This window comes from Saprolegnia parasitica (genome assembly GCF_000151545.1).
Source record: "Saprolegnia parasitica CBS 223.65 unplaced genomic scaffold supercont2.143, whole genome shotgun sequence".
Classification (NCBI taxonomy): domain Eukaryota; phylum Oomycota; class Saprolegniomycetes; order Saprolegniales; family Saprolegniaceae; genus Saprolegnia; species Saprolegnia parasitica.
The window spans coordinates 9,135-25,839 of NW_012156537.1; the positions used below are offsets into that span (position 1 = coordinate 9,135).

Here is a 16,705-nt window from a genome sequence, read left to right on the forward strand (position 1 = left end):
CCCTCGTCCTCGGTCCAATTGAACTCGTGAGTCGCACGGTAGATGACGGCGCGTGGACGGTCTGCGTCGCCCCAGACACGAGCTCGAAGCGCTACTACCATTACGTCCGGTCGACGTCGACGCTGACGCTTCTGGGGCTCGAGCAGCCGTCGCTCGAGAAGTACACGTTTGCGCCGATGCAGGCGATCGAGATTCCATGTATCGATGGTGAGACACAGGTCGGGTACTTGACGCTGCCGGTGGGACTGCCACCGACGCAGTTGCCGCTCATTGTGAGTGTCCACGGCGGTCCGTGGGTCCGTGACCACTGGGGCTTCAATCCGACGCACCAATGGTACTCTCCGTCTCTATACAGAACGCGTCATCGTGTCGATTAGGCTCGCGAACCGCGGGTATGCGGTGCTTTCCGTCAACTACCGCGCATCGACGGGCTACGGCCTTCGCTGGCTCCATCTCGGCAACAAGCAGTGGGGCCATGCGATGCAGCAAGACATCACGGACGCCGTCCACTGGGCTATCAACCAGGGCTATGCCGATGCATCGCGTGTCGGCATCTATGGCAAGAGCTACGGCGGCTACGCAACCTTGGCCGGCCTCGCGTTCACGCCCGAGCTGTACGCGTGCGGCGTCGACGTCGTCGGCCCCTCGAACGTCAAGTCGCTCCTCGCGGCGACGCCGCCGGACTGGGACGCGCTCAAGGCCATGTTTGCCCTCCGCATTGGGCCGGTCGAGACGGACGACGCGTGGAACTGCGCGATTTCGCCCGTCTTCCACGTCGAGAAGATCTGCAAGCCGCTACTGATTGGCCAAGGCGCCAACGACCCGCGCGTGCCGCAAGCCGAGTCGGACCAGATCGCCAAGGCGCTTTATACCGCCGGGCGACGCGTGCAGTACGTCATCTACACGGACGAAGGCCACGGCTTCCACCGCCCGCCCAACGCGATCGACTTTGTGTTGCGCACCGAAGTGTTCCTGGCCTCGGTGCTTGGCGGCCGCGTGAGCTCGCTGGCAGCCACGTTTACTGCTGGCAATACGGCCGTCGAAGTGGACTTGGCGTCGCTCTAAGGAAAATGCATTGTCAATCGTGTTGTCTGCATAGGAAGCGGTGGATGCGCATCATTTATAACTGGTAGGACTCTCCTGGTTACCCACCGGAAGCTAGCTATCTATTGTGTTGTGCTGCTATCGCTCGTCTCGAGCTCGCGCTGGCTGATGGGATGGGACATGACGTGGCAAGCTCCTGCGCCTTGTCTCGTTGCACCAATCAACTCGTTGCAATTCCAGCTAGGCAAAAATCCGAAATAGGATCCTTGGTTTCGGTAAATTTAGGATCGGCCTTGGCCGCCCATTTGACAAAACGCGACCGCGATGGCGAGCAACGACCAACTGCCGCCTGGATGGAGCCTTGGCACGTCGCGCTCGCGAGGCGTCGACTACTACTTCCACAAGAAGACAGGCAAGCAGTACTGGACCGAGAAGGACCTGCCCGTCGGCTGGGCGTACGTGATCGAGCCCAGCGACCCTCGGCGCGTCTACTTCGACCTCGCCGATGAAAAGGGTACGCGGACGTACACCAAGCCGGTGATTGCTGCGTCGCCCAAGCGCCAGCGTAGCTCGCCACGACCAGAGCCGGCGCCGCAGCGCCGTGGTTCCAACTCGGTTTTGGATCTCTTGTCGCCGATGCCTCGCGCGGACGAGGTCACGTCGCCGCCGCCTCACAGCCGCCGCGACGACGAAGCGAGTCGCTCGTCGCACAAACGCAGTCACGAAGACCACTATGAGAGCTCGAGTGCCAAGCGGTCCCGCGGCGACGACCCTGCGTACGACCGGCGTCCACAGGCCATGGAGCCGCGACGCACAGCGCTGACCGACCAGGAGCAGACGGCCGAGTTTTACAGCAGCCTCCAGCGCGCCAACTCGGGCGACCGCGCCGACTCGCTCCTCTACCACATGCGTGCGATGAACAATTGGATCAAGTCGGTGCTCATCCGCGAGTACTGCCCGACGAACTGCAAGGTGCTCGACTTGGCGTGCGGCAAGGGCGGCGACATGATGAAGTGGGCAAAGCAGAACGTGTCCATGTACATGGGCGTCGACATTGCGCAAGGGTCGCTTGAAGACGCCGTCGGTCGCGTCCAGAAGAACCGGCAGCTCTCGCAGATGGACATCCAGCTCGTGCAAGGCGACCTCGGAAAGGTCTCGCTCCTCTCCGACTCGCTCTACTGCTGGAACGCGGCCAAGCAGTGGCACATGGGCGTGCCCGTCCAGTCGCCCCACGCGTTCGACATGGTGTCGATGCAGTTTTCGTTCCACTACATGTTTTGCGACCAGGGTAGCGCCAACCTCTTTTTCAGCACGCTGCGCTCGATGCTGCCCAAGGGCGGGCAGTTCATCGCGACGACGATCGACCCGGACCGCATGATCCAGAAGCTCCAGGCGTCGGTCGGCGACGTGGACGCGGACGGCGCGCCAGCACCGATCCGCATCTTTGACGCCAAGAAGCGAGAAATGTGCACGGTGCGCATGGACGATGCGACGCGGACGCGGCTCCTCTATGGCAGTGACGACGACGACGACGAAGGGTATGGTCTCCGGTACAAGTTTACGCTGCGGGACGGCGAGGACGAGCAGGCCGTCGACTTGCCCGAGTACTTGATTCCGAACTCGCTCTTGCACCGACTGATTGCGCAGAACGGGTTTGAACTCGTGCTCCAGGAAAACTTTCAGTCGTTTGTCGCGCTCCACAGCCAAGTGCCGCGGCACCGCGAGCTCCTCTCGAAGATGCACGTGCTCAACTTTAACGGCACCATCTCGGACGTCGAGTGGGACATTGTGAGCCTCTACCAAGTGCTCGCGTTTCGAAAGCTCTAGTTGATACACTGATACTTTTTCCGTTCGGTCATTTGTGTCATCCTTCTTCTTACTCAAGCTTGTGGGAGGAGTTGGCGTCAAGGAGGTCCATCAGTCCAAAGGCACGTCCTCAGTAAGGAAGGTCTTTCGTAGATGCCAACTTGGTCACTGCGCCATTATTGTCAGCAATGCTCAGGATTCAATTCAAACTTGCTACCGGTACCTTTTGACAATATTATTGGGGCACGCCAGCGACAGTGCTATAAGCATCATGTCTGCCGCGTAAGCGAGCTGCATTAATTGCTCACGACACCATTCGAGCACTGCGAAGCGGTTGGCGTTGGGTGATTGAACACTCGCCTGCTATTACCAGCTAGTACATCGTCGCTGCGTCATGAGGTCTGCACAAAGACAGCCCCAGTAGATTCGTGCATTGGCGAATAGGGTTATTGCCAGGGGCTGGTGCAAGTCTGACCTCTCTAATCGAGGTGCTGAATCCAGTTTGAACAAAACAGGCTCCGTGCGGCTGCCCGAACAGGGTGAGCTAGCAAGAACTTTCAAATGCGAACCGGTATTTGCGACGACGGCGTGTTGGCCTACACAAAAGCCAACGCGCGACCTTCGCTGCGCTGCGGTGCGCAGGACTCTTCCGGGCCAACGCGCCGTCATCGGGTTGGCCTGGGAGGCTGGTAGTGCCGGTACCGGATATTCCCACTAGACGTTCCTACCAGAAATACAGGGAAACAGGTCCCGTGCGGGGTGAGCTGGTACCGGTACGAGCTTTTGAATATGAAAGCGGGATCTTCTGCCTGAAAAATCGGGAATATAACGCATTTGACCGTGGCCTATCCGGACTTTGGCCACACAATTTACGTGGGGAACGAAATTCAGCTCCTGGCAATTTGTAATATATGTAGCAGTGTCAGATATTTGGTAGAAGTCGTATCCCGCAGTAAACTTTTACAGGATCAAATTCAGGTCAGGCGGTGTATTACCGTAATTACCCTATGGGTTTCGTTCTTAATGTGGTCCTTTGCCGAGCTACTTGAGCGACCTGTAGCACTTGATTTCTTCCCACTACTCTCGCACGGTCAAGCCTCAGCAGAGCACGAGTTGGGGAGACCAATCGATGCACCGCGGGGCCACGTCGGCGCTTTCGCGGTCGTGAGCCAGACCCGTGTTGCGGAGCTCCACTTGGATGCGACCTTGGGCCGACCTGGAGCTGCAGCACCCGAAGGTACACGGGGGTGCGTCACTTGAACTCGCGGGCTGATGGAAGTCGTTTGCTGGGGTTGGACACTGTTGAATGCATGGCTGATGTTGAAAAGGCTCGTCGGCTGCGAAGATTGGACGGTGGACGTATGTCGCTATCGTGCTAGTTGAGTGCGTCGAGCTCCGCAGCGACAGTGCGTGGAAGTCGGCGAGGAAGCGCGAGGGAGCTGAAGATGTTGTCGTTGTGGGCCTGGACTTCTGCGTACATGTTGTCATCGCAGAGAAGAGCCACAATCGTCGTGATGTGGACCTTGCTGTGGAGTGGCCGATCTGGGTCACGTAGAGCCGTCCGGACAAAGCCGGACCACTGGACCACGGTCTCGTACACCATCCTTGCGATCTGAGGCCCAACCGCGTCTTGGTGCACGACGGTATTGCGGTGCATCCACAACTTGTGGACGACGATCATGATGAGACTACTCGCCAGTTGGACGATGGTCTCTTTGAGGTTGGCGAGGTGCGCTGGCGGCTCGATCAAGTCGATGTCCATGCACATGTCCCACGAAAGATCAACTCCCAGCGGCCGCCACGCTGGGCGGTGGGCCTGCCAAAGGGCACGCACGCAGATACAATCGTGGAGGACATGACGTGGTGTTTCGAGCGACTGGCAACGCGCGTATGGGCACTTGGTAGCGTCTGGGCCGTTCGTTTCCATGAAGCGATACTTGGAGCCCGTGGGGAGGATGTTCATCATCGCGCGGAACCAGACGTCGTACTGGACCGGCATGCCCCACGGACGGAGTCGACGTACGCGCTTGAGGTAGTCGATAATCGCCTCGTCGGATGGGCGGTTGGGTGTAATCATCGGATGAGGCTTCTTGCGTTGTGGCGTCTTGACGCACATGTACTTTACGTGCTCCTTGGACCACGCGTGGAACGGCACCGTGCCGTGAATGTCGGACATGGGCCATACTGGTGCTACTTGCGTTGGACTGGAAAGCGGTTGGTCCCACGGGACGTGGTAGTGTCGCCATACGCCTTGTGCAATCGATGACAGCCTATGGTACATAGTCGAGGGCCGGAAACCGGCTCCGGGGCCGTCAAAGCTCCAGAAGCACGCTTCCATGCGTTCTGTGAACGTGTCCTCGGAGGGCCACTTGCCGTCGTCGGACAACCGAATGAAATCTTGAAGGCTGTGGAAGCCGTGGTCCGCGAAATGTCGGATCCACTCCTTGAGTCTGTGGGGCCACGTTCGGGCTAGCACGACCTTCGCCGTCCCGATAGTCACCCGAAAGAGCGGGTGGTCATTGAACCACACCGGTGCTTGCAGTAGTTGAATTGCATCCGTGATACATGGCGCTCGGACAGTCCATGGCAGACGAGACCATGTGTTCCACATGTCGGCTGTCAACTTGGACAAATGTGCGTGAGACAGCCATGTCCCGCGCGGCCCGGGTCGGTGCCACAAAATGTCAGCGGTGCCCGGACGTAATAGTCCCGGCATGACGTCATCAAAGGTCTGGAGGACCAGCGTCTTCCAAGGTGCCGGTCTGGGGTCGAAGACTCGTTGGAGGCGTCGAACGCGTTGGGCTTGGATGTGCGATTGGACGTGTGGGAGACCCAGGCCCAGCCATTTGTCATATTGCAGCCCTTGCTCGAGAAGGCTGTGGTGCTTCTCGTTCGGCTTGTACTTGGCGCCAAGGATGTAGACGCGGATCATGCGTTGAATCGTGGTGACTGCTTTCACAGACAGCGGTGTCACCACCGTGTGGTACCATATCTGAGAGAGGACCTTGGATTTCACCAAGAGGGTACGTCCAGTGAGCGTGCGACCACGTTTCCCCCATTTTAGCAAGCTCGATTGGACGATCCGAACGAGCTGATCGTCGTAGAACGATTCCGAGAATTACTCGTACTAATCTTTCGCCTTTTACTAAAGATTACCGTGGACGTCTTACAAACAATGCGGCTTCACCAATTTCTGACCTCCCTCTGGGAGGGCCCGCATGCTACAATGTAACAACCTCTCCAAATTATCAAACCACAACACTCAAATTTTCCTCGTCCCCCTTGTCAGTTAAGCGGCAAAGGACCCATGCGTGGTCCATCAATGCCTTTTCGTTGACAGCAATACAAAGTACCTTGGTTGCAGCACACAAAGACACTTTCGCTGTGAAACCAGTCGAGCTACTAGTTACGTTAGCAGGCTAAGAGGTGTTGACATTCTTCGATCCGATACTGATGCATAATGCAGATGCGTGCAAGGGTTAGCGGAGCTGCTCGTAGTCGCCGAGGAGCGCCTTGAGTTGGAGGCACTGGCCGATTTCGGGCACTCCTGTATGGGGCAAAAATGCATACAAAAATCAAGTGCTTTTATACGGCATCGATATTCATCGTTCAACGGCAATAGAAGGTCAACTTTCGAAGGACATGGCGATGGACGACGGGACGATAGGACGATAGGACGTCTTTTGAAAGTCGATCTTCCCTTCTTCGCTTTTATTGGGCACGTTTGTTAGATACCCACATGTTTATATTATGCGGTAGTCGTCGACCGCGTCGCGTCGCTCCGGGAGGAAGAAGAGTCCAAGGTCCACGGGCCCGAGCGAGGCACGGGTCGTAGCTGGCGTGGTGCTCCACGTAGCGTGGGCTGCAGCGGTCAGGGCTACGCTCGGAACACTTCTTACGCTGCAGCCGTCACCGGGATCAAACAACGGGCGGCGCAAGCGTTGCGACACACGTTCGTGCGTCTGCTACCCGAGCCCGCGGCGCTCCGGGAAATCATTGAACGCCGCAACACCACGACGTTCTCCAGCTTCAACGAGCCCCTCGTGCTCATGAAGAAGCACTTGCCAATCCAGCCCGTGGCCGCGAAAGTGCCCGTGTGGCTCAAGGGCAGCGCGCTCTTCATCCGCCGAGGCCGTGAACGTGTACGTCTCACCGAAGATCTCGACAGAGGTAACCACAAGATGACGGACGAGTTCTTCTCGGTCACCAACAGCGACGTGTGGATGATCATCAAGACCAACGACGGGTCGCTTGTGTTTTCGACAATGGACCACGAGAAGTGCTCGGAGATGCTCAACAAATCCGTCGAGCTCTTCGCTGAGACGTACACATTCACGGCCTCGGCGGATGAAGAGCGCGCTGCCTTGAGCCACATGGGCACTTTCGAGGCCACGGGCTGGTATATACATAATATATATGAACGTGTTTCGCGTTATCTTCGTTGTTACAAAGAGTTCGCATACGTTGAGACTTGCAATCTCCTTCTTCATTCGCTCAAGTAATTCGTTATACTAACTAATTAACTAGGTATACTCACGCAGCGCGATCGAGTTGTTGGCCCGGTGACGGAGCGGCGCGTCGTTGGACGCATGCAGGGCATCGAGTGCGACGGGCCTGCACCAATTCATGGCAGCCGTCACGCAGACAGCGAAAGTGCTTGGGCTGGACGGGACGCCGTTGCATCAAAGGAGTGCCGCTGGTATGGATATCCCCTGACAGGCTCTGGACACGAGTATGTGTGGTACATGGAATGCGATCATCATCCTCGATGACCGGCTCGGGCTTGGGAGCCGTCGCTAGCCCATCACGCGATCGACGAGGCGGGATGTCAGCCGCAGCATGCAGACCGATACAGACGTGCCACGGTACCAGTGGCAGAGACGCGTCTAGAAGATCCGTGGCTACCGTAGGCTCGTCCTTGGGTTCAAGAAAGGGCAGGACGTCTCGCGCTCGTGATGCTTGGCTCGTCGATGCCTCGACTTTGATTGGTGCGATAGTCGTCTCTGACTTCAATGCTGCATGCTCAGCGGTCAAGACCGCAGGCGGCCGGGGGACTGTCACTGCTCGCAGAACGCCATCAGGGACGTCGCGGAAGTCATATCTACACGACGTTCGCTCCACTCGCCGATATAGCATGATGGTCTGTACCTGATAGAGAGACGAGGCGTCTCAACGAGCGTCACGACCATGCCATGCGTCAGCGCATACGGACGGGCGCCTACGCACGGCGCATGAACCTTCCGGGCTTGGCACCGGACGTATTACCAATGTGCGCCACGCCGTCGTGCACGCCTGCACCGTAGTGAGCGCACGTCTGGCTCGCAGTCGTTGCCACTGTGACGCCGTCGCAAGTCGACTCAAAGACAGCAGACCATCCGTTGCGCAGGCGCTTGGACGTGGTACAGTCCAGGAGTGCGCATGCGTCAGCTAGCGTGTTGCCATGAAGCCGCAGCGGCGACGATCTACAAGGTGCACATGCAGGCTAGCCAGCATCCCTCGGCTGTCGTACCCGAGCTCGATTCGGTCAAGGCCCAATGCGATGAGCTTCTCCAGCACGGATGGCCGAACGTGGTGCAGCTGGAGCATGAGCTCGCGCATGAGGTCGTCGATCTTTCAGCAAAATGGATTGGGTTGCGGACGATGTCGTCGTATCCGGATGGCTAACATCACGCAACTGAGCTCGACGAGGTGTACTGTCCCTTGTCCAGGCTAAACGCTGACTACCAACCAGAGCCATGACTGTGGCTGTACCTATGCGTAGGTGATGGGTCCTGTCCGCGTACGTGCCATCGTCTGTGTCAGTGCCATGCAGTCCTCTGCCACGCTTTTGCTGGCAAAATCTTTTTGATCCGGATAATACTGCTGATATCCGGCGTTCCCGCTTGAAAAGCTATCTCGCGACGATGGTGTACGAGGTCCGGCTGAAGCTCGGGACGGACGAAGAGGGCGTGTTATGGCCGCGCCGCCCGCAGGTCGGTCCGTCGGGTCTCCTCGGTTGCATGCGCAACCTCCCTCTCCGGACATACAAGGCCACCGAGACGTCGGACGCCGGCGCGAGCACGGGCTGGGCCCGCTTTCGCTGCGTCGCCTTCTCGGCCGGCGGCGACGTCTTTGCGGCCGTCGACGAGAAAGGCCGCGTCTTTGCCTTCTTTCCGACGCGCAACCGTTATGCGCTCGTGTGCCACTTGGGCACGCCAGCGCTCGAATGCGCCTTTAGCCCGCAGCAGCGCGCCGAGCTTCTCGTGACATGCGAAGACTTGACCGTTCGCTGCGTGAACGTGCAGACAAAGGTGCTCGTGAGTACGCTACGTGGCCACCGACACGTGCCGACGTGTGTCTCGTTCCAGCGGCCGGGCCAGCTCGCGCTGACGGCGTCCGCCGACGCTGTGATCCTCTGGGACAGCGCCGACTGGTCGCGCTATCGGACGCTGAACGCCGGCCCTGGCGTCCAAGCCGCGCAGTTTGTAAGCAATGGCGAGCTTGTCGCTGTGTGCTTCCGCGACGACTCGATCTTGATGTGGGAGCTGAGCACGCTGGCGCTCAAGTACCGCTTCTCGCTGCCCGAGTACGAGCATCCGCCGGGCCTCACGCGCTTTAGCGTCTCGGACAACTGCCGCGCCATCATCGCGAGGTAACACTTTGCCCTCCATACCTTGCCGTACGTGGACGCGCGATCTTATTACTCTGTGTAGCGGCCACTCGCCCTTTATTTACGTCTGGGAATTTGAGTCCCAAACGCTCATCCGCATCATCGAGCTGCCGGCGACCGTCCGGCGCGTCTTCCAGGTAACACTGTCCTGTCTCCATATCTTGTGTAAGCATCGTCGACCATATATTAGCACACATTTGTGCCATGTACGAGCACCATCATTAGCGTCCTCGGCGACGACGGCCAACTCAATTTTCTCAACGTCTCGACGTCCACGCCCAAGGTGAGCCTCCAGGTCGCGCATCGCGCCAAGGCCATGACCCATTTCGCCATGGACGGGAATGGCAAGTATCTCGCGTGCTGCTCTAGGTATGTACATCCTCCTCCATCGACGAGTGCGCACTCAGAACGGAGTAGCGACGGGTGTCTCCTCCTCTACGACCTTGACATTGCGCGCGAGACCGCGTACGCCGTCCAGGGCATCCGCGAGCGCGCCGATGCCGACGACAACTACCTGCCAACGCGGTCGTCGATCCCAACACCCCACTTGATGGACTCGCTTTTCGGAGCACCCGTCAAAGCGTCGTACGACCCCGGTACATCGACCGCACCGACACCGGCGACACCGGCGACTGCGACGACACCGACACCAACGACGCCGAAGACAACGGCGACGTCCAAGACACCGGTGACACCCATCATGTCGCGCACACCGACACCCCGGCCACCGTCGATGATGATGCCGCCCAAGGACGTGGCGCTGCAGAAGCGCCGGCTCGCGCACCTGCTACGGTCCTACGAAATGTACCCGGAGCGGTACCGCATGCTCGCGTGGCGCTTCCTCCTCGAGCTGCCTGAGAACACGGACGCGTTCAGCCTTCTCTTGCAAAAAGGCGTGCACCCTTCGTGTCTGCATCTCGCGCGGCAGTACCCGATCCAGAACCAGCGGCTCTTTCGGCGGCTCCAGCGCGTGCTCTCGGCCGTTGCGCACTGGTGCCCTGCGTTCGGCGAGGTCGAGTACCTCCCCGCCTTTGTGTTTCCGTTCGTCAAGGTCTGCGAGAACAACGACGTGATGGCGTTCGAGGTCGTTGTGTCGCTTCTACTGTTTGACGGCGTCGACTTTTTGCGCCGGTATCCGTACCCGCCACTGCACTTGCTGCGCCTCGTGGAGAAGGAGCTCGAGCGGCGGGACCCGCAACTCTACTTGCATTTTGTCTCGCACCATATTCAAGCTGACGTGTACGGCTGGTCGCTTGTCAACACGGCGTTTAGTACGGTCTTGCAGCGCCGCGACTGGCTCTATCTGTGGGACCACCTCCTCACGCCGGGGTTTCAAGACGCTGGGCGGCTCTGGGCCGCCGTGCTCGCGTTCCTCCAACTCTCCCGCCACGTGCTCTTGGACTGCACCTCGTCGACGGCGATTCTAGCGTACTTTGAGCAGCAGCAGACGCTCGATATGCGCCAGTTTGTCGACTGGATGCGCCAGATGAGCTTTCCGTTGCCACGTACTAATGAAGATGACAAAGCGTTCGTGCCGTTGCAGAAAGGAAGCTACCCCCGCTTCCAGCATTACCCTCATTTCGTCGTCGACTACCAGATTCAGGTCATCCGGCTATTTGAACTGACACAAAAATCTGATGCGTCGTCTCATAGGAGCGCAACCGCATTGCGCGGGAAGAAGACGACCTCGCGGCCAAGCAAGCACTCGTCGCGCAGCTCCAAGCACAAACGAAAGCACTGGACGAGGCCCATCGCCGCTGGATGGAAGAGAAGCAGCACTGGCTCGAGAGCGAGCAGAGCCGGCGGCTCGACGCGATCGAGCGAGAGAAGCAGCGCATCGTCGAGATGAAGGTACTCGCAGCCAAGACACGCGAGCGTCGCCTGCAGCAGGTCCATCCTGTTGACAATGTCGTCTCTGAAAGTCCGCCCCTCCTTGTAGATCATTGCGATGGAGAGGAATGCGAAGAAGCGCTCGAGCAAACGAGCAAGCTCGTCGCGGCCGAGCACGACCGGTACCGCGTCGAAATGGACTTTGCCGCGCAAAAGCTGGCCGCGCACACGGCGCAGCAGCTCGACGACGAAGAAATTTCGGCGCTCGAAGCCGCGGCGCGAGCGCGCGTGGCCCGCATCGCTGACGAGCGGCTCTCGGAGGAGCGTCTCCAGCAGATGCGCGTCGACTTTTTCGCGCAGTGTCGGCAGCAAGAGCTCGCCGACCAGATCGTTTTCGACAGCTGGAAGCGCGAGGACCGAGACGCGGCTGCTGCGGACGAGACCAGCGTCACCCGCCGCTTTGAAGAGGCGCGCAAGATGCAGGAAGACGCCCTCTTTGGCGAGTGGCAGCAGAAAATGCAGCTGCAGCAGATGGAGCGCGCGCGAACGATGCAAGGACTTCAGCGCGCCCGCGACGGGCGACACCGAAAAGCGACAACAACCGCTGGTCTCGACAAAAGTCTCCCGCCCCTCGAGTCGCACGACGACGACGATGGCTCGTTGCCCCTCTCGTCTGTTGGTAGCAGCCATCGTAGTACGAGTCGTGCTGCACCGGCGCCGTCACCAGCATCGTCGTCGTCGTCGTCGGTGTTGCGACCACCACTTCGTGTCGCGCGGCCTCCCGCTCCAAGCCCGACAGAACGTGCGTCGATGCAGCCGAGCCCTGTCGCGTCGGATGACAGCGTTCGATCACGGGCCCGCACCACATCGCCACTAGTGTCGCCACCGGTGCCGCAGGCTGCGCAACAATCAGCGCCGCCGGCAACAGAGCAACCCGTGCCGGCGGCTTCTGTCCGCGCGACTGCCGACGTTGCACCGCCAACGCCCGAGGTGCCTACAGTCGACGCACGCGGTGTCGACAGCAAGACGTCCGAGCGAGTCGATTCGCGTTTGACGCCAGCGATGAGTGCGAGCTCCTTGTCGTCGATTTCGGCGTCATCCGACCGCCAGAAGCAGCTCTTGCGCCGGGCGTTGGAGCAAGTGAGCAGCGACGAGGACGACGACGCGGCGGGTATGTTGGACGTCCGTTCGACCTCCCGCCGCTGCAAAACCATCGGCTCAGTGCGATCGAGCACGACCTCAAGGTTGAATTCTCCGAGCTTGGTTCCGACGCGGGTAGCCTCGAGCAGCGCCCGCTCTCCGACCTGGAGCGAGACCTCGAGGGCATGTTCAGCGACGATGATGACGTTAACAGCAGCTCCCTCTCGCACCTCGAGTCACTGCTGCACTCGCCCACGCATCGCCACAGCGTCTCGGCGCCCGTGACGCGCGCGCCGTCGCCGGACGAGCCGCCGTCCGCCCGCACCAAGCTACGCGACCTCCAATCCAAGCTCACATCCGAGGAGCTCCAGACGCAACGAAGCGTCGACGAAGGTCTTCTCGCGGTCGGGGATCTCGCCGACCTCGTGCCAGTCAAGCCCACAGCGGTCGCGGTCGAGCCCTTTGAACGCGACGACGAGCATGAGCGGCTCATGGCCCGCGCGAAGGCGCTTCTGCGCGAACACCAGTTCCGAACCAACTAGCAACAAGAACTCAACAACATGATACCAGTCGTCACCACACCAGTGTCGAGTTGAGATTCGACCATGAGATTTGAGATGCGACTTTCATGTTGACTGCTGCGGGCGAAGCCAGTAGCGCCCGCATCCAAGATCGCAATGGCTGTGTCGACAATGCATACACGTATAGAGCGTAGAGCTGACGCAACGACGACTGTACATGCATGCGCAAGGACACTCAATTTGTGCAGGTTACTACGTCCGAGTGATTTCTACTTGTTTACTTGGACGAGGCGTAGGCCGAGCCGTCGGCGTGCTTCTGGACCCACTCCTGGTTCGTGAACGGAGCACCGGGCCACGACTTCTGGAAGTAGTCGGCCTTGTTGAACGACTTCGGGTTCTCAATGCGCTCGACAATCTTGTGCTTGAAGCGCTTGATGAGACCCTGGACGGGCCACGCGGCGGCGTCACCCAAGGCGCAGATGGTGTGGCCTTCAATCTGGCGCGAGATTTCCTCAAGCATCGGGATCTCCTCCAAATCGGCGTCACCCGTCTCCATGCGCGTAAGGATCGACTCCATCCAGCCCGTGCCTTCACGGCACGGCGTGCACTGGCCGCAACTCTCGTGCGTGTAAAAGTGGCTCAAGCGGCGGATGGCACCGACCATGTCGACCGACTTGTCGAAGATCGTCACGGCGGCCGTACCGAGACCCGACCCGCCCGTCATCTTGAGGTCGTCAAAGTCCATGTGGATGTTCTGGCACGTCGCTTCGTCCATGACGGGCACCGAGGAGCCGCCGGGAATGCACGCCTGGAGGTTCGACCAGCCGCCACGGACACCGCCGCAGTGCTTTTCGATCAAGTCGCGCAACGGGATCGACATCTCTTCTTCGACCGTGCACGGGTTGTTGACGTGGCCCGAGATACAAAAGAGCTTCGTGCCGTGGTTGTTCTTGCGGCCAAAGCTGTTGAACCACGAGGCGCCGCGGCGAAGGATCGTCGGCGAGACCGAGACCGTCTCGACGTTCGTCACCGTGGTCGGGCAGCCGTAGAGGCCCGTGTTGGCCGGGAACGGCGGCTTGAGGCGGGGCTTGCCCTGGCGGCCCTCGAGACTCTCGAGCAAGCCCGTTTCTTCGCCGCAAATGTACGCGCCCGCACCACGGTGGAGGTACACGTCAAAGTCGTAGCCGCTGCCGCACGCGTTCTTGCCGAGGAAACCCTTCTGGTACGCCTCGTGGATCGCCTCCTGCAGGATGTGGGCTTCGTTGAAGAACTCGCCGCGGATGTAAATGTACGCAGCACGGGCACGCATGGCGTAGCCCGCAATCAAGCAGCCTTCGACGAGCTTGTGCGGGTCCTTGCGCATGATCTCGCGATCCTTGCAAGTGCCCGGCTCCGACTCATCGGCGTTGACGACCAAGAAGGACGGGCGGCCGTCCGTCTGCTTGGGCATGAAGGACCACTTCAAGCCCGACGGGAAACCAGCACCACCACGGCCACGGAGACCCGAGTCCTTGATTTCTTGGATGATCCATTCGGGGCCCATGTTGAGGAAGTCCTTCGTGCGGTACCAGTCACCGCGCTTGAGGGCGCCTTCAATGCGCCACGTCTGCTCGCCGTACAGGTTGGTGAAGATGCGATCTTCGTCCTTCAAGCCGCCGTAGACGCGGGTCATGGCCGGGGTTTCCACTTGGGCGTTGGCGACGACGCGCGACGCGTGGAGGGCACGCGCTAAGGTTCACATATCAGATGTCAACCTTCCACCGCGATCGCATCTTCCCACCTTGGGGCGCGAGCTTCTGGAGCGCAGCACGGGCGGCCTTGGTCGAGCGTTGCATCTTCGTCCAGTCAGAACAGTCACTGACGAGGGCGTTTACTGCCACACAAATGGCATTGGCCAATCAGAGGCGTCTTCAACCTCTTGCAATAGATACTTCCACCATATCGAATGTCACAGGATGAGCCGTTCAACTTGGTGTTTGTATGCGCATAGTAGCGTTGAATCAGGGAATGGAATTCGTTGCATTCGATCACACACGAAGCAGCTGCCGTTGCAGGCAAGGAGTGGACCGAGGACGTGGGAAATCCATGTGAAAAATCATTGAAGGTTGATATTTGTAGGATGTGGTTTTCATTTCACACTGCGCGTGGGTGTGGTGGGGATTGCCCTTGACGGCAATGGCCCGAGCGGCCCATGAGGGCAAGGGTGAGAAGCTTGCACTAAAGACGGGACGAGCTTATTGGTTAGCGTTTAGGGTTTCAGCTACTAAAATACTTGAATTAGCTGTGCGCGTATAAACACGAAGTCCGATGCACGCTTTAATAAGGTTTAAGCCCGAGTTGAAGTTGAACCAAGGAACACCCAGTTTGCACTCAATGTGCACTGACGTCGGGTTGGTGGGGCCCATGAGCTGCGTAGTCTCTATTGTGGCAGCCACATGCCGCCTTGGGCGTACACAAGTTGTTGTCGGACGGCTGCTGGGCCGGCCCATGCTGCCGGCTCACAGCAACCGAACGGTTGGAGGGCATTGTCGGCGTTCCTGGTCACCTTGATGCGAGCTCGCTTCTTGGTCATCAGCTGGGCCTACTAGTAGAGCAGAGGAAATCCAGATTTACAGCACTACTACTACTAGTAGGTGGCACCACGTCTGAGAGGCGCGTCTGCGTGCGTAACCTTGTTCTGCTGCTTGAATCATCCCTGGATCGACTGCATGTACACAGCTTTACCAGTACTCTGATCACTTAGGCGACGGAGTGTTGACATATATAAAGGCAGCAGCTCCTGTCACCAGCCAACGCAGGCGTGTTGCAGGCAGGTGGTATGTACAGGACTATCAGGGGCTCACCTCGGTCGCACCATTATCCGGATACTCGGAGAAAAATGACGGTATTTTTATATTTATACCGTATATTTACGGTTCGGATTGCAACTGCTCCGGATTCGCAATTGCTTGCCATCTTCGCATCTTGTCCAGGTCGCAGGAAGCCGATGTCGGGCGAAACACCCAGCTCCTCCAGCGCCAAGGACGCTAACGCGCTGGCCATCATGTCCTCCGCGCACACGGTCGAGGGCATGGACCGCGCCGAAGACGCCAACGCCCGCGTCATGATGAAGCTCTCGACCAACGCCAAGCGCGGCCTCGGCGGCGTCGTCGCGTGCGCACTCGCGCAGGTCAACGACGGCTCCGCCCACCGCGAGTGGGCGCAAACGTACTTCCGCTTCCTCATGGAGCAGTGCTTGGACCTTCCGCTGCACATGATTGAAGGTCTCCTCCCGATCGTCGCCATGGAGCGGGCGCGGTCGTCGCGGGACAGGGCGACCATGCTGGCCGACGACGCTGCCGAGGACCACGCCTCCCTGAACCTCTCGCCGCGCACGCTGCGCGAGACGCCCATGAACAGCCGGCCCTTCGTCGCGCTCGTCGAAGCGGACATTACGTGCGACGAGCTCATCGCGGTCTTGCACTACATGCTGTGGAAGACCACCAACGCGGTCGGCTACGACGCCCGCGCGCGGAGCATGTTTCGCTTCCTCGTGCACGAGATATACGAGCTGCCGTGGACCGTCATCGCGTCCGAGGAGTCGGCGCTTGGTATGGCGCTCTTCCTCGAGGCGAACGAGCTCAAGAGCCGCAAGGTTGAGAGCCCGCGTCGGTGGGGCGACTGGAAGCGCAACCTCAAGATCGGCACGGCCGCTGTCGCCGGCGGCACGCTGCTC

At 59.5% G+C, this 16,705-nt stretch overlaps 8 protein-coding genes across 8 annotated transcripts in view; 5 read left to right on the plus strand and 3 right to left on the minus strand.

The window, feature by feature from the left end:
* The window catches only part of SPRG_21469 (hypothetical protein), a gene marked incomplete at both ends in the record, with an annotated part of 2,002 nt that extends 937 nt beyond the window's left edge, over positions 1-1,065 (plus strand). Inside the window, 2 exons of the mRNA XM_012354049.1 lie at positions 32-334; positions 378-1,065. Of these exons, the coding sequence (XP_012209439.1) occupies positions 32-334; positions 378-1,065 (991 nt within the window). The remainder of the gene's footprint in view (positions 1-31; positions 335-377) is intronic.
* Positions 1,066-1,334: 269 nt separating this feature from the next.
* On the plus strand, positions 1,335-2,896 carry SPRG_14888 (hypothetical protein). Its single transcript, XM_012354026.1, has one exon. It carries the CDS (start codon positions 1,369-1,371, stop codon positions 2,869-2,871), a length of 1,503 nt encoding a protein of 500 aa, XP_012209416.1. The 5' UTR covers positions 1,335-1,368; the 3' UTR covers positions 2,872-2,896.
* A 1,329-nt stretch (positions 2,897-4,225) lies between these two features.
* SPRG_14889 (hypothetical protein) lies at positions 4,226-5,168 on the minus strand (the record flags this gene model as incomplete). The annotated part of the gene is made up of 1 exon (XM_012354027.1): positions 4,226-5,168. Exon 1 carries the CDS (start codon positions 5,129-5,131, stop codon positions 4,226-4,228), a length of 906 nt encoding a protein of 301 aa, XP_012209417.1. The 5' UTR covers positions 5,132-5,168.
* A 331-nt stretch (positions 5,169-5,499) lies between these two features.
* SPRG_14890 (hypothetical protein) lies at positions 5,500-7,806 on the plus strand (the record flags this gene model as incomplete). Its single annotated transcript, XM_012354028.1, has 5 exons — positions 5,500-5,521; positions 6,610-6,702; positions 6,757-6,992; positions 7,044-7,249; positions 7,761-7,806. 5 exons carry the CDS (start codon positions 5,500-5,502, stop codon positions 7,804-7,806), a joined length of 603 nt encoding a protein of 200 aa, XP_012209418.1.
* A 101-nt stretch (positions 7,807-7,907) lies between these two features.
* On the minus strand, positions 7,908-8,521 carry SPRG_14891 (hypothetical protein; the record flags this gene model as incomplete). The annotated part of the gene is made up of 4 exons (XM_012354029.1): positions 8,360-8,521; positions 8,116-8,312; positions 8,012-8,068; positions 7,908-7,951 (listed from the first exon to the last, which is right to left on the minus strand). The coding sequence occupies exons 1-4, from the start codon at positions 8,446-8,448 to the stop codon at positions 7,908-7,910; spliced, it is 387 nt and encodes a 128-aa protein (XP_012209419.1). The 5' UTR covers positions 8,449-8,521.
* Positions 8,522-8,746: 225 nt separating this feature from the next.
* On the plus strand, positions 8,747-13,011 carry SPRG_14892 (hypothetical protein; the record flags this gene model as incomplete). Its single annotated transcript, XM_012354030.1, has 8 exons — positions 8,747-9,481; positions 9,543-9,636; positions 9,690-9,868; positions 9,917-11,102; positions 11,153-11,389; positions 11,456-12,004; positions 12,146-12,573; positions 12,609-13,011. The coding sequence occupies exons 1-8, from the start codon at positions 8,754-8,756 to the stop codon at positions 13,009-13,011; spliced, it is 3,804 nt and encodes a 1,267-aa protein (XP_012209420.1). The 5' UTR covers positions 8,747-8,753.
* A 197-nt stretch (positions 13,012-13,208) lies between these two features.
* SPRG_14893 (hypothetical protein) lies at positions 13,209-14,870 on the minus strand. The gene is made up of 2 exons (XM_012354031.1): positions 14,771-14,870; positions 13,209-14,718 (listed from the first exon to the last, which is right to left on the minus strand). Exons 1-2 carry the CDS (start codon positions 14,823-14,825, stop codon positions 13,268-13,270), a joined length of 1,506 nt encoding a protein of 501 aa, XP_012209421.1. The 5' UTR covers positions 14,826-14,870; the 3' UTR covers positions 13,209-13,267.
* Positions 14,871-15,976: 1,106 nt separating this feature from the next.
* The window catches only part of SPRG_21471 (hypothetical protein), a gene marked incomplete at both ends in the record, with an annotated part of 2,103 nt that continues 1,374 nt past the window's right edge, over positions 15,977-16,705 (plus strand). The window contains one exon of the mRNA XM_012354050.1: positions 15,977-16,637. Within this exon, the coding sequence (XP_012209440.1) occupies positions 15,977-16,637 (661 nt within the window). The remainder of the gene's footprint in view (positions 16,638-16,705) is intronic.

Excerpts from the sequence above, each read along its gene's own strand:
- SPRG_14888 (XM_012354026.1), top strand. The coding sequence starts at position 1,369 with ATGGCGAGCAACGACCAACTGCCGCCTGGATGGAGCCTTGGCACGTCG.
- SPRG_14893 (XM_012354031.1), bottom strand. The coding sequence starts at position 14,825 with ATGCAACGCTCGACCAAGGCCGCCCGTGCTGCGCTCCAGAAGCTCGCG. Across the intron at positions 14,719-14,770 it reads CCAGAAGCTCGCGCCCCAAG|CGCGTGCCCTCCACGCGTCG; the intron begins GTGGGAAGATGC and ends TGTGAACCTTAG.